This window comes from Mauremys reevesii, linkage group 19, assembly GCF_016161935.1.
Source record: "Mauremys reevesii isolate NIE-2019 linkage group 19, ASM1616193v1, whole genome shotgun sequence".
NCBI classification, from domain to species: domain Eukaryota; kingdom Metazoa; phylum Chordata; order Testudines; family Geoemydidae; genus Mauremys; species Mauremys reevesii.
In genome coordinates this window covers 15,468,426-15,489,985 of record NC_052641.1, presented here as the reverse complement: position 1 = coordinate 15,489,985, position 21,560 = coordinate 15,468,426, and the positions used below count along the sequence as shown (strand labels likewise).

Below are 21,560 nucleotides of genomic sequence, written 5' to 3'. Positions count from 1 at the left end.
GTGGTTCCACTGAAATCAATGGGACAGCTTATTAAATAAGGCACTACTTGATGTAAGGTTGACAGATGTCCCATACATAATGTCCACTCAATGGGATTCTGCTCTCTCCTGGGGACATTCTATGTATAGTAGAGTTAAACCTATCAATGCATTTTTGCCATTAATTATTTTTTATAAACTCTCCTTCCTTGGAACTTTAAGACTGACAGAATCATTTTTAAAAGACACAGACTGACATGGACTTTGCTAAGAGATTTATAAAAAGAATATTAAAAATTCAATAGATCACCTTTGTGCCAAGGCCAAATATAATGTTATTTTAAACAGACAATGCTGAGGGCGACAAGCCACTCCAGTTGCTCCTCTCTCAACTATCTCCTGACATAGGTGCCTTCTTTGAGACCTTACCTTGGGTAGCCCAGCCTTCAGTTTTTCTTTAAATACGCATTAGATTTGACAGAAAACAAGACACCTGACTTTCTGCGGGACAAGCTGGTGCACACACTATGGCAGAGAACACACACACACTGATTTAGATCTTACAGGAAACCATGTAATGAAAATACTAAAGAGAAATTACATAAAACAATTAGATTTTAAAATCCTGAAAAGAATCCCAATTTGTTTTTATACAATATGATCCACAGCAGCTTTATGAATAGGATATGAAATATGAATATTCTCTGTCCATATACCAAAGAGGCTGTAAAGACAGATTAAGGACTATTTTCTTTACATGGCAAAAACACTACTGATATGCAATTTTAGAGAGATGGGGAGCACCTGAAGCTATTTTTTCCTCTCTACAACCTAAACAGCCAGACTGTTTTTTAAAAATTACATATAATTCATTCCCAAGATAAGATTTTCTAGGCAAGGTTTCAGCCAGGAGCTATGTTTTTATGCCAAGCCCAAAACATATCTGCCCCATCTCTGTTGCCTCTGTGCTACTGAGAGCCACTTCATATACTCAGAGGTATTATAAGAGAAGAAGCTTTTAATCATGTGGATAAGTGAGACTGAACTTTTGCAGTCCCCTTAACAGATGTAATAGTCGTGAGCAGGAGAAGGCAACCTTTCAGAAGTGGTGTGCCAAGTTCACTGTAATTAAAGGTTTTGCGTGCCGGTAATACATTTTAACGTTTTTAGAAGGTCTCTCTCTATAAATCTATATTATATTAAAACTATTGTTGTATTTAAAGTAAATAAGGTTTTTAAAATATTTAAGAAGCTTCATTTAAAATAAAATTAAAATGCAGATATTATCAGTTTAGTGTGATCCTTGCCCTCCCTTCTCCTTGCTGAGTTTTCCAGTGTGGGCTACAGCAGGGGGTGACTGAAGAGCACTGGGTCGAGGCCAGGAGCAGAGCCCTGGGCTGGCTGCCGGTACCCCAGGCTGGCAGTGGGCTGAGCGGGGCCGGAACCCCAGACCAGCAGCAGGATGAGCCGCTCAGCCCACCGCTGGCTCCACTCAGTCCACTGCTGGTCTGGGGTTCCAGCAAGGGTGAAAGTAACTTAATTTTCTTACAGGTACTGTCATATTGCAACCCCCCTCGTGGGGGGAGGAGCTCAGGGGCTGGGGATGTGTGGGTGTGGGGGGAGCACTCAGGGCAGGGGATTAGGGAGCTCAGGGCAGGGGGTGGGGATGTGGATGATGCAGGAATCAGGGCTGGGAGCATGGGGGGTGCAGGAGTCAGGGTTGGGTGGCATGAGGGGCTCAGGGCTGGGGTGTGTGTGTAGGGGAAAGTCCTGGAGGGGGAGGGGGCTTGGAGCTGGCCTTGGACAGTCCCGGTTGCAGCCGGGTTACCTGGATGGGTCCCTGCCCCATGCTGTTCCTGCCAAGGGAGCTGTGGGCCAGCTATGTGGGGGCACTGCATCTGCAGGCAAATGGGGGGCGGTGGCAAAAGACCCCCTGGCCTACCACTCCTCTTCCCCCTGAGGGGCCGCAGCTGTGCACGCCGCAGGGACGGCACGTGCCTGTAGTGCCCTGGTATCCAGCCACAGTGGCGAGAGAAGGGCAGCAGGACAGGCTCGGACACAGACACCTCCACCGCGCCTCCCGCCAGCCCCTTTCACTTGCCTGACTGCCTGCTGCTTAGTCCAGTGCACGGAGCCACCAGCACCAGCCTGGCGGAGAGTTCCGGCAGCCAGCAGGACCCCAGCTGGGAGCACGCCACGCGCCGTGTCTCCAGCCGCAGCAGAGTGCCCCAGCATCGGCCGGCTCCAAGCGTGCACGCGCCGCCTTACTTTCACTTCTATGTTCCGGCGGGGTCCCCAGGCTGGCAAGGGGCCGGCGTCCAGAACCCCAGAGCAGCAGTGGGCTGAGCGGGTCCGGCGGCCAGGACCCCAGAGCCCGCTGCCGGTCTAGAGTTCCATCTGCCAGCTGGGGTTCCAGCCGCTGGCCCCGCTCAGCGCACTGCCAGCCCGGGGTTCTGTCCATCCAGGCCAGCAGCAGGCTGAGCGGGACCGGCAGCCGGGACTCTGGGCTGGCAGGGGGCTGAGCAGGGCTGGGGCCCCGCTCAGCCCACTGCCAGTCTGGGGTTCCGGCCGCCGGCTCCTGCCAGCCGGGGTCTCAGTCACCAGCTCCACTCAGCCCGCTACCGGCCTGGGGTTCCCTGAGCGGGGCCAGCGGCCAGGACCTCAGCCTGCCATTAAAAATCAGCTCGCTTGCCACCCTGGTCTTGAGGTTCCCTTTCAAGTTGTATTCTTTTTTTAATCAAGACACTGAGGTCTCTTGTGGACATATGAAGTATTGCCATTATAGACAATATTTTTTCTTGTAAACATGCTGGGTTCTTCTGACCTCATGTCATCTTGACAAAAAGTTACCTTCTGTCTATTCCTGTTAAATGATCAAAAAGCAGGATTTCTGCCTTGTCTCCCAGATCAAAACACCAAACTTGGTTGGAATATTGTGTTACTTGCAGCTTAGAACTCTGTTTCTCACTCCAACCCATCTAAGCTTGAAGCTCTGTATAGAGAAGCACAGAGGCAACAGAGATGGGGCAGATATGTATATTTGATTCAAAAAATAATAAAATACTTGGTTTGGAGTGTTTCAGCAGTGGGAACGTGCCACTGATACCACAGCTGTCATAGGCTTATAATCCAGCTTCCCAAGGATTAGCTTCACTTTTTAAACAATCACTGCACGGACACATTGTGTGGGAAGAGGGGAGAAATACAAATCATTTTTAATCATTGATTATTTTAATATTTTAACACACTCAAAACTTCTACAGCATCCATCTGCAAATAATACTAAGAATGCTATTGAATTTCCTAGACCCTCTGGGAAATTCAGGATGAAGAATAGTTTCACAAATTAAGTCTCCTTACAAAATAAGTAAGGCCCTGAATCCCACTGCCACCCCCACTTTTTTTTTTTGGGGGGGGGGGGGAACACTTTAAAAATCACATTTCTGTCCCCCGTTACTGGGTGCAAGGCCCACATAAAACACAAGGTGACACTAAGCTCCCAGTCCTGCAAGGTGCTTCACACAGACTAACACCTCTGCTTCCATGAGCATCATAATACAGGCCTCCCTGGCTACCTAGGAACACAATGAAACTGAGCATCCACAAAAGTTGTCAAACACACAAAGTAAAAAACAAACAAAGCAGTTCTCTTTGTCTTGGGTGTTACTACTATAGTAAATACAAGTGTGATATTTCAGTTGCCCTTTAAATAGATGCAAAAAAAGTTAGTCGTGACATTAAGCATAGCATCCTCACTAGAGTCAATTTGTCCAAATCTTTTACATACAAAATTCAAAGGATTAAAAAAAAAAAACAAAAAAATGTTTCTAAAACGTCTGCCCTGGATAACATTATGAAGAAGTTGCTTTCCCTGCAGTTAGTTATATAAGAATGCCCACTGGGGTTTCACAAAACTCGGAAACAGCAATCTAACCATGAAAAAAATATTATCTTACCAGCTGATCATACAGAGGGGTCACCAGAAACCTTAGGGAGCAGAAGAGGGAAGACAACAGCTAATACACTTCTTTTTAAAACCATTTCATACAATTTAACAAAACACTAATTTGCAGGCTAACTACAAATCAAATGGGGCACCAATCAAAACACCTACCATGTTCCACAAAGACATTGCAATGTGGGCCTCCATGCCTAGATGATTCTTTCTTCACTGCTCCTTTGATAAAGTGCAGGGCAGGCAGACTTGGCCTCCTCTGGTCCCCAAGAACTTTTCCAGGCTGCTGACCCATAAAGTAACGATAGGCAATCTTTCCCCGGACAAGAAGGGTGTGGAGACGGAGATCCCTGATCTTCCAGGTTGGCAGAGAATTTGGAAGTAAAATAATATTTTAGATGTGTGTGTTTGATGCGTTTACTGCATCAGCAAACTGCTCACTTTAAGCAGAGAGTTCAGTCAGGTGCACAGATTCTTTCCACACTTTAAAAACTGCAACAAGACTCTTCAGGTGGCTTTATGCAAAGCTGTGAGTTATAAGATGTTCCATTTACTTAGTAGCTACAACAAGTGTTACCAAAGTTTCAAGTTCTTGTCTGTAATAAGTCTTCCACTGAGTAAGTGGGAACTAGTTCATCTTACCAATAAGAAAACCACATATAGGGTCACCCAGGCAGGAAATAGTCATTCCCATTGCAATCAGTGTCAAGGTTTCTTTTTTTCCTTTTCTTTTGCATAGCACTTAGTTAATAAAGGCCAAAAAGCCAGTGATTTGGCTTCAAGTATTACTAAAGTCAGAGAGAGTCAAGTGTGTTAGAGTCATTTTAGATTTCCAAACAAACAAGGTGCAGACAGTTCAAAGTCTTTGAGGATCCATAATGATTTTTGAGTGAGGGGGGTGTTTCAGTGGAACTTGCAGTCATCCAAGCCCAACAGATCTGCCTTCTCCGATAACAGGTTTTCTGCCACTCTTACCACTGCTACCTCTCCGATGCGCTGGGTAAAGTGAAGCAGGTGATTTGGCACTTCAGGATCATTTTGGAGCAGAAGCAATAACAATCATCACGATAACATGGGTAACGAATTACCCATCTGCACCAGCTTGCTGCTTATAAGGCAGAGAAGCCAACCCTGGCTTGTTCCTTATTGTTCATGAAGGATATAGATGCCACTCTACTCTGGCCATTCAATGCTGGTGGCAGGAAAGAGGCGTTAGTCCAGTGATGCTCTCCAGGAGGAAGGTTTCTGCACAGCAGCCAAAAAAGGTCAAGCTGGGGTGACCGGGCTGGCTTCATCCCAATTGGGGAGCTTAACGCTTTGAAAGGCCTGCTTGGTGAGTTATAGCAAGGCTATGGCTTCTGCTCATCCCAAAGCTTGACAAGGGAATTAGAGAGGCCAAGAACCCTAATCCTCACATGCCCTGAATGGTCCCGGGGGCCAGAAACTCCAATAGGACAAGGGGCAGAACCTCGGGGAGAGGGTGTCAAACCCCAGTCTGGGGTGGGGGGAGGAAACCAAGAGGGGGCTGCCCAGCGCTGGGGGTGGGAGAGGGGCGCTCACACACCTGGGGGGGCGGGTAGAGAGGACTCAAAGCGGGGGAGTCAAGGCCTAGTCTGAGGAGGGGGGAAGCCCCTTGGGGTGGAGGGCAGGGAGGGGACCCCAGAGGGGTGGGGGCAGGGGGGAGCGGGGGCACTGACGGGTGAGGCGGGCTAAGGGGCCGGGGGCCCCCCCCGGGGCGGCTGCGAGTTCCCGGCTCCCCCCGGCCAGTCACATCCCCGGCCCGCCGCCGCGGGGCTCTCACCGGCACCGGGCGGGGCGGTCCGCCCCGGCCGGCTCGGTCAGGAGAGAGGAGCCCCGGCACACGGCGGCCATGACGGGAACCTGGTGGCGCCCGTGCGTGGCTGGGGGGGGCGGGGCACGCAGCGGGCGGGGGCGGGGCAGGGGAGGGGGCGGGGCGAAGGAAGGGGCGGAGGGGTGAGAAAAGGCGGGAGGGGAGGATCAGAGGCGACAGGGAGGAATTGTACCCAATTGGCTGACAAACCCACCTCAGTTTGGGGAGGGGGTCTCTAGTGGGAGTGAACCCCCCCTACCACTTTACCATTCCTATGTGACCCTGAGCACCTGCAAGTCAAACTATCCCGTGCCTCTGTTTCCCCACCTGTAGAATGGGGATACCACCACTGCCTCCCTTTCCCCCTTCGGCTGGCGGGATTAGATTGTAAGATGCGTGGGGCAAGGACTTTTGCTATGTGCTCACACAGCGCCCAGCACACCGGTGGGCTCCTGCTTGCCAGACAGCTCCTTACAGACCTACTCTGAGCCTTCCCCTCTGACATTATAATTACCCGGGTGGGTGCCGTGGAAGAGAGTCATTTACCACATTAGGGTATGTGGCCACTGAGATTTCTGCAGCATTTCCAAGTCTTGTGGCCTGATCCTGCCAGGCGCGCAGTACACCGAGCAGTTGTTGATGTTGCTCTCAGAGAGTACTTGGCACTGCACAGGATCAGGCCCACCTAGTGGGAATTCCCACAATAAACCTAATTACATAAGCAGTAATGATCATTTGTTTTCAATGGCACCCACTGTTCTCCATGTCTACTCACTCAGTGCTGTTCCTGTCTACTCCTTCAGGCAACTCCATGCAACTCCACTCCTGGCAACTCGCTCAGACTACTCCCCAGGTTGAATCTCTCACCTGACCCACCATACTCACTGGCTCACTACTCTCTCAAAGGACTTGTCTACAGGGGGAAATAGACCAGAATAACTATTGCAGAATAAACTATTCCAGAAGAACTCCCCCTGTGAACGCTGTTATGCTGGAAAAAGACTGCCTTCTTCTGATTTAGCATAGTCCATTTTGGAAGTGGATTAAGCTAAACCAGGAAAAGACACACTTATATTTCAAGGAAAAAGAACACCCATACAGGGAGTTACTGCAGAATAGCTATCATGCTTTAAATTCACCCTCTACTTTATTCCAGGACAACTTCCCTCTGTAGACAAGCCATAAACGTCACCTTCTCCCATTAGGTTACAATTGACTCTGTAAAATGACTAACCCCATTTATGTTGTCTACCATGTACCAACAAATTCCACCGTATCCCACCGCATTCTACCCATTGTTCCCTGTAATTCTGTCTTGGGCATCTGGCAACATGAGCTTTCCTCCCTTGATTTAGAGATGTCAATGAAGCACTGCATGGGATTATTTCTCTTATCTCACTGCTGCTTATTTGCTCTTCCCAGAGGATGGGCTGCAAGCTTGATGTTTCTTTTCCAAAAGCACAAGTTCAGGAACCTGGCAGCATTCTCTGAATGCAGCCATCTAGCTGATCCCCCTGATCCAATCTGTTTTTCAGTGCTGTTTGCAGAGTCTATAAATCCTGTTGTTAGCTATTTCAGTCATTTAGACTGTCAACTCCTTGGGGCAGGGACTGCTCCATCTCTGTTTCAGAGAGGGACAAGCACAGCAACAGTCCTTAAAGATTGCCAAGTCTCTGAAACAATCAGCTCCAAATTTTAAACTCTTTGCCCATCCCCCAGGGTAACTGTCAGGGCAGGCTTATGGTCCTTCATGAGAAGACAGTGATGGATCCTCTTCTCACAAAGGCTGGGATTTTCAATTGTGCGTAAGGGAGTTAGGTACCCCATTTTAATGGGAGTTGGGCACGTAACAGCCTCAGACTCTCTTGAAAATGCCAGCCTAGGTTCATCTCCCTCTCAGTGCAAGTGATGGGGAAGGGCAGGAATCAAAAGTGACCTACTCAGATAAGGGAACATGTCGGTTCAGGAATTGAATAAAGAGACTAAGTGAACCCCAGAAATGCCCTTTGCAAATAGCCTTCAGGGTTTAGTTGTGGGTTTGGTGCACTAGCAGGATTTGAATAGACCACTGGAGACCTCTAGCGGCCATTTAGAAAAATATCAGGTTATATTTCTTAGAACACATGAAAGGAAATAGCCCGTTACCTGTGCTCATGCTTCTGTTCAGACCCCTTGCCCAACAGGACCAGTGGGTTAGTTACTTGGCTTCACAGTAATTGATATGTTCACACACCTTCACCACTGGAAACTTCCTCTGCTAAAACCAAAAGGAAACAAAAAGCTCAGATTTGAAACAGATGGGCTGGATTTTTAACTAACTTCTCACCCATCTCTGGCTGCAGATCCATGCATATCAACCTGTGTGACCCACATAGGCATGTGAGAGGGAGATGGGGCTGGTGAAAGACAAACTGGAGCATGGAAGGCGGTCTCATAACATGCAGGCAAAGACATTGTACATTTTCTGTTAGATAAATGCCCTTCCTTGTTCTTCCTCTGAAAATTGAGCCTGAACACGGGCCATTTTGATTAGAGAGCCAATCAAGAAGAGGCATCACATGCTCTTTGCTTCCTCCATTCCTGAACCTGAGCTTGGTGGTGACAAGAGGAGGTCCCGTGGTTACAGCAGAGAGCTGGGAGGAAAGATAGTCCTGAGCTCTAAATCCAAGCCAAGCAACTCGGTCTCCACTGGCACTAATCTCCTTTGGAAATTGGTTTCTCTCACATCCTTCAACCATATTAGCTAAACCACTTTCAAGAAAGGCTTAAGCCCATCTGCACTCCCCCTCCCTCCAAGAACCATTACAGGGTTTCGTGTGAGGTTGCCAGAAATATGGCAATATTTTACATTCACATAGCAATTTCCAATCAAGCCATTTCTGGATGTCAGCTGACAACACTCCTGGGAGGCAGCGAAGAGCAGTAATTTCATCCCTCAGCCCACTTTTAAACCAGATTAAGGTGCTGAACATGGTTTAAAAGCAGAGAATAGATAAGGATACTGGGTAGAATGTGGGTAATTCACCTGCCCTCCTTTTACTTGAGGCAATCCCCTTGGAAAGCAGGAACCATTGCTGAATACAGTCTTGCTACTTATATTGCTCCACACTCAATAGCATTTGAAAGCTACGTACTAACACTGGGCAAAAAAATCCCCCAATTCCCTCCCTCTGGCAACAAACAAAATCTTGACTCAGTGACTTGGGTAAAAAAATATAATGTGCTATCATACAAGGAAAATAAATGCTGCTAACCAATTTTAACATGTGCAGGGTAACAGTGTAAGGACACCCCTGTGGTTAAGTCTTCTTGGGTTGTTTTTCTCCATGAATACTTGAATGGCAGAGGTGCCTGCATTGTTCACAGGCTGCAGCTTTTAAGGAGGTAATCCAGACTTTTCCTCCCAGTTTGACGATGTGTTTGTCGCAGTGTGTAGTAGGAAATGTTCTCAAATCTCAGATGCAGATAGTAGCTCTGGTCGCTCAAGGTTCCTGGGCCTTGCCGCACAGAGTGCATTACATGGAACATGCAACATACTCATTTAACAGCTGTGAGCCTGACGATGCAATAGAAAGCTTAGTGCAGCAGGCTGAAATTCTGCAAACTTGAGTGGAAACTGCCACCTAGTGCTTAGTCAAAGGCAACTGCAGGGGGAAACGCGAAGGAGATGGAAGGCAAATTGAGGCATATTTCTGCTTCCCAAGGAAAGTCTTGGAGCAAAGGCTCCCACAGGAAAGGGCTGAGCGGAGGATTTTCAATATCCGTATGAGATTAAATGACAAACAGGACAAGTTTCTTAGTTCTATCAATGGCTTTTCACTTTGCAATGGGCCCACTGCCGCCAGAATATCCAAGCACTTTACAAGCCAATTAATTCAGTCTCTGACCCCCCCTTATGAAACTGGCATCATCCCCACTTTACAGACAGAGAAAACTGAGGCACAGAGAAATGGCAGACAGTGGCCGAACAGGAACCTGAACACAAGGCTTGACTCAACGTACCCTGCTCTACTCACTAACCTCACACCCTCCTGAGGATCCCAGGGAGGACCCACATTTTAAGGGATGAGGAGTCCTCCCACCTCCCTTAGGATGGCATGGATGGTCCTGACCTAATTCCCCCAGGATCTTTCAGGGAAGCAACTATTGTGTAGGAGCCACTGCAAGCAAGGCCAGGCTGAGCACACGGACAACACACAGGCGCACCATGCGGGGCAAGATGCCCCATGGAGGGAGGTGGGCAAAGTCTTGATGGAGAGTGGGTGCGGAGGAGAGGGAAAGGCAGCCAGCAACACCTTAGCAAGGGATGCGTCGGACACTTCTGTGCAGGCAGGATGTAGAGATGGGACCCAGCAGGATTTAGTGCAGCCACTGACGTCCTTGTACAGGAAGGACTTGACCTAAGAGTGGTTCCTTAGTGAGCCCCAGTTCATCATGGTGGGACACAGGCGCATCCAAACAAACGACTCACAGATTCTCTCTCAAAAAACATTCTTTATTGAAGATTTAAAAAAAACAAAACAAAAAAACCAACCCTCTAGTAGGAAACAACAGCTAAACCCTTCACGACCAGAGGAGCTCACAGTATCAGACTTACAAAATAAAACACTTGGGATCATCGCTTCCGCGCATGGGAGGAAGACGCCTTTTGCTCTGGAGGATCAAAGCACCTTGCCTGCCTACTACCTATGGGCACTCAATACGCAGTGAGATGGCCACCCGGCACCAGCGGGTTTTTGTACCATTCTGTGCGCTATATTGTAAGCACAGAAAATGCAAAAACTGAACATCCAAATCCAGTGTGTGTTTGGAAGGGGGCAGAGAGATCCGCACAGCACGCTGACATAACCATTCACAGGCTCGGCGACGAGTCCTGTCCTGTGGAGATGGGTAGCTGCAATGTGGGTCTTGAGGGGTAAAATGTGTCCCTTGAATAAAGGACACATTGGTAGAGCTCCTATCGCTGTCAAGATCAACCACTGCTAGGACTGCTAACGTGATCGGGGGGGGGGGGGGGGAAACGGGGGGGGTGGGGGGAGAACCATAAGGCAAAAAAAAATACCTTTTTTCCTATGTCCTCTAACAATGTGGACCACGTTAGGGGCAGTTTAGAAGCACATTGCCCACCATGGCACTAGTCTAGCGAGCTACGTCCCAGTGGCAGCTGCTCTTCACAAAGCATACGTCCAGTCTGCAGGTTGAGGGGTTTACATTGCCCTACAAACCAGAAGGAATCCCAGAAATGAGACAGGGAGAGACAGGTATTTTCTGAGCTCTGGAAAGACATTTAGGGGGTTGGAGCAATGCAGGAAGTTGGGGAGTCAATGCTGCTTTGGCGGAACTCCAAGCTGCCATGTCTGCTTCCCTCATCCCTCCAGTCCCAACAACCTCTGCCGGGTCTCCAGCACAATTTCCTGCATCACCTCTGGTTTGAGAATGTCCTTGATCTGCAGTGAAAAGGAGAAGAGCAACGTTTGCAGTTGTGACCCCCACACATGAAGTGGACGAGGGCCTGTCAGGTGCACAGGGCAATGAACTGCAGGCAGGTGTTAATGCAGCATATGGAAACACCGGGGGCTATGGCCCACGCAGACTCTCTCTACTGGCAACAATCATGACAGATGCCCCAAGTCCTGACAGCAAACTTACCCATGAGAAGGGAACTAAGTGAGTCTTGCCTAGTCTGTCAGGGATGGTCTAGATAATATTTAGTCCTGCCACAAGTGCAGGGGACTGGACTAGAAGACCTCTCAAGGTCCCTTCCAGTCCTACATTTCTATACCTACTGAGGAGTTGAGGGCACAGAGATACCACAGCCCTTCCTAAATCATATGCTTCGGTACTTAAGAGGGAGCATTATATTGGAGGTGGAGCTTGACTGCATGTCCCCTCGTGCCTGGGAGGCTGACACCGGACATGAAAGCAGGAGACCGTTTAAATCTCTGTCTGTTTAGTGAGGACAGGAGAACAACGAAGGCTTGTTGATGGGATCTACGTGATAGCATATGGCATTAAAATCATTAACAAATCACGGGGCAAAGGGGTGTTGACTGCACCATATCCAGCTACAGAAAGTCTAGCACCAGGAACCTTCCAGCATTGGCAGGGGATGTGCATATGGAAGAGAGAAGACAAAACTCTGACCTTCCATTGTAATGTGAGACACCTCCTCCTCACCTCACCCTACCCTGGTGCAATTCCAAACCCAACACGTTTGACAGGGATCAGAGAGGAAGGGGCTGTTCTTTCACCCAGGGAAGAAAACTTGCCATTGCTAGTGAAGGAGATAGTTGTTTCTATAGAGCCCAAGTTGAACCTTACCAGATGTAGGGATTTTCAACCCATCCCCATCCCAACCTTTCCACAGGTATCTGCTTCACGCTATGACAGAGGACATCATATTGCTGCTTACGACAAGGATCTTCTGGGTGGATCCCAGGAAATGAAAGCTTTGGGGTATAGTGGTATGGCCTGTGCAGCAGGGAGTGAAGAAAGCAGCAACTGGACTCAATACCTGATGGGGAAGGGAGGCCTCGTAGCAGTACACAATGCTGGTGTCGTAGAGCATCAGCTTCTGAGCAACCAGAGCCAGGATGCAGTTCCGGAGTCGTGAGATTACCTCCCGGTCATGTAAGGAGACTGGCTGAAAGGGAAGCAAGGATAAAAGGGAAAAGACACGGAATGTGAGAAAGGGATGAATCTGCAAGGAAGTACTGGAGGTCTAGGACAATGCAAGTGTCACTCCAAACCTAAAACCACATCCAGTTACTTGCATCATTTACGTAATACAGCTTCGCTCCCTGAAAGCGAATTCAAATGTCTAAGGAGGCAGGGGAACTACTGATTAAAGTAAGGACTGGGAGCCAGGAATCTTGGGTTCTTTCCACGCTGCCAGGTAAGGAATGTGGTCTATCAGTTCTGGTCAACAGCTACTCACTGCCCACGATAAACTCCACTATAAAAGAAGCCTGGATGTTCAGGCAGGCAACTCTTTGTCTGAAAATTCCCCTAATTCCCCATCTGTACCTCCCCTCCACTTCCCCACTAAAATTCCACGTCTCGGGCAATGTTTTGCCATCCAAAAGCGGAACTGCAGCTTTCTGTAGCCCACTGATGCTGTTCCTTAAATTGGCTGAGTGCGCCATGCCTGCAGCACACACCAGAGGGACAAGAGAGATCGGGACTGAGTACTAAACCTGGGTGTCCCACAGGGCAGCAGACTATGACCATGAAGCTACGCAGCTGTCTGTGCAAGGAAAAGTCCCTGGCAATCTCCCCACACAAGCCAACTCACAACACAGGCAGTACTAATGGAACAGTCCAGTGTTTCAGCTAGAATTCCTGCGGTTTGCTGGTCAATAGTAAAGAGCTAAGAATTCGGCTAGCAGTTCACTGTGCATTAGGTATGTGAACAAATCACGGGGGTGCAAACTGAGCCAGGTGTGGCGGTTCCTGGAGACCTGTCTGCTCCCATGGTGGTGGCTCCCTTCCTTGTTTCCAGCTGCTAATTCACACTAGCAGACAGCTACAGATATAAATATTTCCTTATTGTGTTCCACATAAAAGCAACTGCTGTTGTGTCCCCCGGGACATTCCGTGATTGTGAACAGAAGGGGAGATGCTGCGGTGACAATCTCTTTATTCAAGCATGGACCATGCTATGAAATGTGTGAGAGCCCTTAGGTTAGCACTTTCCCTGGACATAGCTTCCCTTTACCACAGATACCAGGCTCTTGAAATACAGCTTGATAAAAAGGCCTTTTGACGAGAAACTAACCAACCCAACCACCGCTGAAGCACTGTTTCCTCACCTCCAGATTGGTGACAAAGCCCCCTGCTTCTTCATCCTTCTGCTCGGGCGTTGGGTAGATCCAGATGAAGCCGTTGTTGCCAAGGATCACGGAGGCACCACAGGGCAGATCATGGAAGTGAGTCTTTTGGCGTTTCACGAGGGAGGGAGAGACCTGAACAAGCACACCCTGGCCAAGCTGAAGGGGAGAGTGACACTTAACGTGAGAGGGGTGTGGCCTGACCACTGACACCAACTCCACTGGTGGTCTGGGAGCCAACCAACTTCAACTCAGTGCTTTGCTGTCCCCGTCTGGGAAATGGGGATATCAACCCTGCCTGCCTCCAGCGTGCTGGGAGGATTAACTAATGCCCAGGCAGCGCTTTGAAGACACAGTGCTACGGAAGTGTTCAGTGAGAGAAATACTAATATTGTGATTGCACCAACACGCCATCCAGCCTTCCTAAAAGGCAAAAAATGAGAGAGGCTCCATTTAGCAGCACATTTGATCCAGTCGCCTTCCTTCACCCTTTGTACAGTAATCCCGCTCCGCATTCAGCTTTGAAGTGCTAATATCCCGGGTCTGATAACCCTGAACTGCAGCCTAGGTACAAATGGCCCATTGGCTTATTTCAACACACAAGACCAGAGATAAATGCCAAGCACATAAAGCCCCTGAGTCTGGGGCAAGAAAGAGAAGGAAAAGTCACAGGCGGTTCTGGGCAGGAAGAGCTATCAGGAAGTTTCAGCCAAGGGCGATTTCTCCCCAGGGTTCTGATACCCAGCAGGGGTTCACAATCTGTAATTGCTGATAGGGAGGGTTAAAGGGCAAATGGACAAGATTCATTTCACACTGGGGGGATTTTGCATTTTATTTCACTTTGGGCCCCGGTCCTTTCATCTTCCCAGCCTGAAGATATAGGTTAGTAACCATATCTTGTTCTTATCTAGATCCCTTCATGCCGAAGGACCCTCACGGGAGCCAACTCTGCTCTCAGTTATGCTGGTGTACAGCCATACAAATTCCAGTGACAAGGAAAAGTAGCAGCCTGCTCGGTACCTCACCTTCCCGTATTTCAGACTCCGCGTGTGCAGTGATACAGCCCCATCAGAAAATACTGCCTGGACTTCTGCCTGGCAGTGCTGCTTAAGGAAAAGAGAAGTCTGCCTCCAACCGGCCCCACAAGCCTTCATTCCCCCACCTCCCATCCCTCCCACTGGGCAACCCACAAATGAAATAGTCAGGTGGAGTTTCCCTTTATCCCATAGTTCTTCACCAATCCCCAGCACTGCTGTCTGATGGTACCTTCCTTGTCATTTCAGGCCAGCCTAGAGGCTCAAAGCTCAGTCTTTTTTCTCAGCCTGGTAGCCTCACACAGGACTGTGCAATACAGGCTACGAAGTGACAAAGTGACATATCTGCCCCCAAGACAACACAGGGCCACAAGCCCAGGTCCATCCCCCCGGCTAGCACACCACCAATTAGTCCTTGGGAAGTGGGGAGGGAGGGCAAACGTGCAGAAGAAGCAAACGGAAGGTGAAGGATTTAGGGACCAGCATCAAAACTGGGAGTCAGACCAGCCTGATAAGCCTGGGAGACTGCCAGATAAGACAGATTATAGAGTCTAAGATTGAGTGTCTCCCACAATGATCAGCAGATGATCTCTGCCTTCAGGGATGGTGTGTGCATGTTGTTTCCCTCCGACAGCCATCCTAGGACAGATGCTTCCTTCAAGCAAGCATCCCAGAACAGGATTAGAGCCTCGTGGAGATGCTGTCCAGTGCTCCTGACCATGATACACCTACTGTTTAGGCAAAAATGGGACCTAAAGCCAGACAGAACTGGGGAGGCAGAAAAATGTCATTTGGAAACAAAGGTGAGTATAACATACTCTCCTGACCCACCTATTTCAGTCAGTGGTGGAGGAGAGAACTCTTGGCTCAGGTCACACACAGGAAGAAGGAAGGCTCACGTTCTGATTAGCAGAGAGAGTTAATCTGCCGGCATTTGGCTATGCACCAAAGACCCACAGAGGTCTCCTGCCTAAATACAAATGAAGGAAGGATACGCTGATAAGATCCCCTTCCTGTAGATAGTCCCTCATTGCAAGCTCATCCTCCGCTGATCTCCTTCTCTGAAAAGCACAAAGGGAGGAAAAGTTATGTGAAAAAGTAACTGATCCCCGTCCATTTTAATTCTGCCCCCCTCACAAAGCTCTGCCACCACAAGCTAGAGGGCAAAACCTCCTTAGATCAGCAGGTAGAGCACCTGTCCTTCAGTTCTAATCCTACCACCTGCCTCTTTCTATAGATCAAGGGATACCCAATCAAAATGCTTCCAGCAGTAGGGTAAGGCACTGGAAAATATACTGTAGGAACAATCCTGCCTGGCCAGGATGAGGGTAGCTGATTGGATGGGACCCAATACGTCTCTTCTGTCTCAGAGTGCCACAATTCCATTACCCAGAAGAATAAAACGTGCAACAGCTACCGGTACATGAACAGACGCACGTCTACACTTCAAGCTGGGAATGGGATTCTGAGTTTGAGCAGACATACCTGTGTTAGCGCTGATTGAGCCAGCATGCTAAAATGCAGCACGAGCAACAGGAGGGGCCAGCTGGCCAAGTACATACCTAGTGCCTCTGGCGGGCACGCACTCAAGGCTGCTGCAGCTACACACTATTTTTAGCATGCTAGCTTGATCAGGGCGAACGTGGGTATGTCTCCCCCCAGCTGCGCATTCCATCTCCAGCTTCAAGTGTAGTCCTACCCACTGAGGGTATCAGTTATGTAGAAGGAATGACACTTGATAGGATGAGCTGCCTTTGTGCAGAAGGTCCTGGAAAGGGGTACAGCCGATTAACCTGCAGACTTGCACGCACAGATGAATTAGCTGGCCACCAATGCTGCACTTGCAGCAGCAACTGAGGAAAGAGACACCCAGCCTCGCAGTTCATCTCAGCGCCTAGCTCCTCACATCTGCTGCCGTTGAGCAGCAAGAAAGTAATCTGGCAACACGCTATTTGGGATTTCACTCACCAGCTCCCCTCCTGGTAGGTTCATGGATGAGAGAAGCAAGACTGAATCCAGCCTGGCATTGGTCTCCACCTTCCATCGTTTCTGCTGAACCTGAGGGGGAGGTAAGAGAAATTCCTCTGTTATTCTGAAACATCAAACATGTGCTTACCAGTGGAGCAGGACTTTCAATGGCCAGTAGAACCACAGTCCCCAGCAATCCACACCAACCAAAGAACTTCATACAGACAAATGAAGAGGAGTAAGTGACGAGATTTGTCCTGTTCTCCGTGTATGTGAACATACCCCACCTGGTACATACATCCACTCAGAACATTAACAGGGGGTCTCAGGCACAGCTGTAGCACACAAAACGACTTTTAACTCAATTTTTAAGACTCCAACCAAATATTACATTAACTGTGTCCCTTTAATCCAGAAGGCTGATATCATCTCCATTCTACAGATGGGCAATGACTTCCTTAACATCACACAGCAGCACAGCCTGGAATAGAATTAAGGATCTTAACAAAGGAAAGGCCCGATACAGTTAGGATGCTGAATTCCCTCAGTGCCCAGTGGCAGGCTCTAAAAAGCCTGGATGCTAAGGTGCTGGGCGCACTAGAAATGTCATCCATCAGACACAGACGCACCAATGACAGTCCTATGTTGTCACTACTAAACCGTACTCATTAACACTCTTACATTTTAAATATAGGACAAGCATAATTCTGGTTTTAGTATGTTGTCAGGAAGTCATTGGCAGGAAACAGCGGCCGGGATCTCCTTCGCCTTACCTCTGTGACTCTCCCAACCACAATGTCACCAACTTCGCCATTATACCTAGGAGCAAGACAAAAAGGGAAATTCTGTTCATACAAACCTCTTCCCGTACTGGCTCAGATACATCACTCGACTCAAGTATATGTATCAGCATGACACTAATTAAAAACATAGCATTAAAAGAAAGCAGGGCCGAGTCACAGCACTGGAGTCTGTGCAAACTGTAGCATTAGTGTTTCCAGTACTAACGTTTATTTCCAGGAATTTATAATTGGGCTCAATACAGAAGTAATTCTCTGGCCTGTGTTACACAGGTCAGATTAAATGATCTAATGGTCCTTTCTGGTCTAATAATCCATGAATAATATGGTTATGAAATCCACCAGTCTGGTGTAGATGGAAGCATTGATCTGATAAAGTCTGACAATTTCTACATTCACCCCAACTCATTTCCAAACATCTCCCACTGTTGGGGACACACTGAGACCATCTGTTGGTTTATGCCCACCCTCTCTAAAGTCGTTAAGTGGGATACGCGGCACTAGGAGTTACACAGAAGGAGCATCTGATTTCTAAATAGGTTCAGAAAATGGCTTCTGCCCCAAAGCCTGTTCTCACCTGGTTTTCAGAGCTTTGACACAGATCAGTTTGTTCACTCTCTCCACAGCACCTGCTACCGATGCTACAAGTTTCTCCTCTCCCATATACGTGCCATGGCCCCTGCCGAAAAAGAACACATCAAACATCCACACATCCATCTGCCATCCCGACCACCCTGGGGCTGGCCAACCCAGGTTTTTGCACCCCAGGCTTAGAGCAGTCACAGAATTATTAGGAAAAGAGTCCCCAAGCTCCCTAGAATTAAAACAGGAAAGTGAAAGGGGGCTATTTCCCCACCACTCTAAGGCTGAGGTCTGTCTCTCTCTCTATCCGGTTCCCAGCGAAGAGTCTGTGAAATAAAGATACCTGCAGGTGGTGACACAGCTCAGCCTCCATCCTCATGTGCACTGGTGGTCCAGCTATAAGTGAGACTGATAAGCCCCTTCCCAAGACTGCAGATAGGGAGAGTGACTTAGGACCAGCTCTAAGCATGAGACGAGCAACAGAGTGGGGGCACTGAGAAATTTACAGCCAGATAAAAAAGACCCACCAGACTCCTCACCAGCAAGGTGAGCTGGGGGGAGGGACGGGGACCAAAGCAGGGCAAGCAACTGTTCAGGGGTCACCCGAGTAACTACAATGACTCTTGCTTGCAGCCCCAGCCCCCAGGAGAAGCTGTTTTCTGCAACTCAAGAAGCAGGGGCAGGGAGGAATGAGCAGCCCCCCAAAAAACCAGGGATTAAAGGAGAACTCCGCTGTTAATTCCCAGCAACCCTTGCCACTGGGATGGTGTGGGGGAAGAGACCCTGCCCCCAAACCCTCGGAACGGGGGCAGGGAAGCTGCAGCATAGCCCCATTATGTGCAGTATAAGGGAGCCTGCCCCATAGCCGTAGCTGCTGGGATGGGGGGAAAGGGAGGGCTGCCACTGGGATGCAGGGGGGCAAAAGGACCCCGCCCCATAACCCACGCCCTGAGGAGCGGGGCTGGGCTGCACCCTAGCCACATGTCTGGAGGGATAAGGAACCCTGGGGCGTGTGGCAGCGCCATAGCCTCATGTTTGGTGGGATAAGGGACCCCATAGCCCATGCGCTGGGGGGACGGGGGAGACTGCCCCACAGCCCCATGCCTGGGGGGATAAGGGACCCTGCCCCACAGCCTCAGGCTCTGAGATGGGGGGGAAGAGAAATCTGGGGGAGGCCCCTCACCTCATGTAGCCCGTGTCTGTGGTGATCGTGTCCCCCGGAGCCACCAAGTGCTTGTCGCTCCCCTGCGCCAGGCTCTGGCCCACCAGCTTGCGGGCCACCGGCAGCCGGATCTCTATTGCCGCCATCTTACGTCCTGGCAGTTTCCTTCGTAGGCTTCAGTGCCCCTCTGAACTACACGTTCTCTCCGCCACGTCAGTTACTGGCAACCGCGTGCGCGGGAGCTGCCATATTGGCTTGGGGCGCCGCCATCTTGGATGAGGGCCTGGCGAACCTCAGCAGTGACAAGGCTGCGGGAGGCCATATTGGATCCTGGCAGAGAGGGGGAATGGCCTTCACTGCGTTGGGTTCAAAGGAAGGGATAAGTGTTGGGCCATGCTTAGTGCTGGCAAGCTGCCTGGGGCTCTGGTGCCCTCCAGTGCTGGATGTGGGGTTTAAGGCTACAGGAATATGCCCCCCCGCCCCAAGACCAGCCACATGTTGGTAATGCCCAGAGACAGTATTTCATCGTGAATGCTGCACACTGGCCATAGTAACCATGGGCGTTCGGCGTATTCGCCCCCCACATCCTCTTGGGGCCCACGAGCCCTATATGCATGACCAGCACTGGCACAGTAGGCAGCCACGCCCCCTGCAGAACTGTGGGAAGCAGCAAATCCCTGCTAAACGATGCTGCTGCAGCAGTGTTATTAACTCTCGTGATTTCGTCATGAGTCTCATGATAATTATTGTTTTCCTTAAAGTCCCAGCTCCTACATACCAGCTCCCAAAGCACTCAACAACTCGTTCATGCACAGGCTCCATTTCAGCTATCCCTGAAATACAGTCTCCTCTGGAACACAGCAGCTATTTAACAGCTCACAGCCTTGCTAAATGAGTATCTGACTCAGTGGTTCTCAACCTATTTATCATTGTGTGCCGCGCATGCAGCTCTCCATGTGTTATGTGGGCCGCATCCACTCTATATATATACTACCAGTATGGCCCTGAGGAGGTCACAGGGGGTTGCAGCTGTGTGCTGATTAGGCCGCAAGCAGCCCATGGGTTGCACACGACTGGTCTGACTGAAATGGCAAGAATTTATTATCTACATGTAGAAAGGAAAAGAAATGTAATATTAAGAAACTAATTTTTTACAACTAAGAAAAATCAGCTCTTGTCATTTACCTAGTCATACTGTCACGCAGGGATTTAGGAGAAAGATCATACCAAGGTCATCAGCCAATGCTTCCCATTGCATTAAGCCTAAATGCAGCACAGGCTTCCATCTGGTAAGCTAAATTATCTTCTCCACTCAAGTGGATGGTTATATCAGAGAACAGCTGTTATTATTATTAAATATTTGCACTGTGATAGCACCCCAAGGGGCCAATCAGGAGAGGGTCGCCACAGAGCCAGGCGCTGTATACACACATAGCAGAAGAAGCAGGTACATGTTCATAAGAATCAAATCATCATAATCCTCTCTGCCGTTCAGCTGCTGTGCTGAATCCCACAGCGTGATTCTCCTCTCACCCTACAGTGTTGTTACTCCTGACAGCCCTGGTGTTAGCGAGAAAGCATCAAGTTCACTCATTGCAAAGTGAAGCTAAAGAGAGCTGCAGTGCTGTCTTGTATTAGACATGATCCTGCTACGAGATCCACCAGTGATATCTGTGTGTATCCTAAGCAATCTTCTTGCTAGCGACATGACCGTGCTGGACAGGAATTGATTAGGATAGTGGCTATTGGGGTATCAAAAGCAGGTCTGCCCCAGGACATTTGTGCTGCCTAGAACATGGTATGGTACAAACAGGCCCTATTTAGGATTACATCTTGATCTATGATATATGGATGCGTGTTTGTCTTTAAAGGCCGGGGGATTCCAGAAGGAGGTGGGGATAGTCCTGTGTACCTCTGTGTTAAGTACTGCAGGAGTTATTTGTAATGAATGAAAATTGGGGTTCAACACCTTGTGCTTACATACATATGAACACCATGTGTCTCTGGCTCTGTGTGTGCTCCTGTGCGCAAATTGCTTTTCTCCACTTTTAAAACCATCGTCTTTCAAGATGCAAGTATGGTTCTTGAACATAATCCATGAGGAGTGAGCAGTAAATTATGCTCTGTCCAAAATGTGTGAAATAGATTCTAGATTTTAAGGCAGGGAGGGACTATTATCATATGACCTCCTGCATAACACAGGCCACAGAATTTCACCTGGTGATTCCTGCTTCAAGCCCATAACTTTGGTTGAACTGGAGCATATCTTTTAAAAAGGCATCCAATCTTGATTTAAAGACTCCAAGCGATGGAGAATGTACCACTTCCCATGGGACACTGTTCCAATGGTTGATAATACAGTGGTTGGATCTTTTGTTAATTTAATTCAAACATAAGCTAGGATCCTGAAGACACTAAGG

The 21,560-nt window shown here is 48.9% G+C and overlaps 2 protein-coding genes across 4 annotated transcripts in view; both read right to left on the bottom strand.

Moving 5' to 3' along the window:
* Positions 1–5,514, bottom strand: part of ABL1 (ABL proto-oncogene 1, non-receptor tyrosine kinase) — a 128,136-nt gene extending 122,622 nt beyond the window's left edge. For all 3 annotated transcript variants that reach the window (XM_039506336.1, XM_039506335.1, XM_039506337.1), the window contains exon 1: positions 4,094–5,514. In XM_039506336.1, coding sequence (XP_039362270.1) covers positions 4,094–4,129 — 36 coding nt within the window. In that variant the 5' untranslated portion in view covers positions 4,130–5,514. The remainder of the gene's footprint in view (positions 1–4,093) is intronic.
* A 4,725-nt stretch (positions 5,515–10,239) lies between these two features.
* On the bottom strand, positions 10,240–19,398 carry EXOSC2 (exosome component 2). The gene is made up of 9 exons (XM_039507035.1): positions 19,162–19,398; positions 17,974–18,075; positions 17,370–17,415; positions 16,597–16,686; positions 15,624–15,689; positions 14,620–14,688; positions 13,577–13,753; positions 12,280–12,408; positions 10,240–11,212 (listed from the first exon to the last, which is right to left on the bottom strand). Exons 1-9 carry the CDS (start codon positions 19,284–19,286, stop codon positions 11,132–11,134), a joined length of 885 nt encoding a protein of 294 aa, XP_039362969.1. The 5' UTR covers positions 19,287–19,398; the 3' UTR covers positions 10,240–11,131.
* Positions 19,399–21,560: the final 2,162 nt, after the last annotated feature.

Coding starts and splice junctions, on each gene's coding strand:
- EXOSC2 (XM_039507035.1), bottom strand. CDS start 19,286: ATGGCGGCAATAGAGATCCGGCTGCCGGTGGCCCGCAAGCTGGTGGGC. Junction 18,076..19,161: donor ACAGACACGGGCTACATGAG/GTGAGGGGCCTC, acceptor CTTTTTCGGCAG/GGGCCATGGCACGTATATGG. Junction 17,416..17,973: donor GTCAAAGCTCTGAAAACCAG/GTGAGAACAGGC, acceptor TCTTGCTCCTAG/GTATAATGGCGAAGTTGGTG.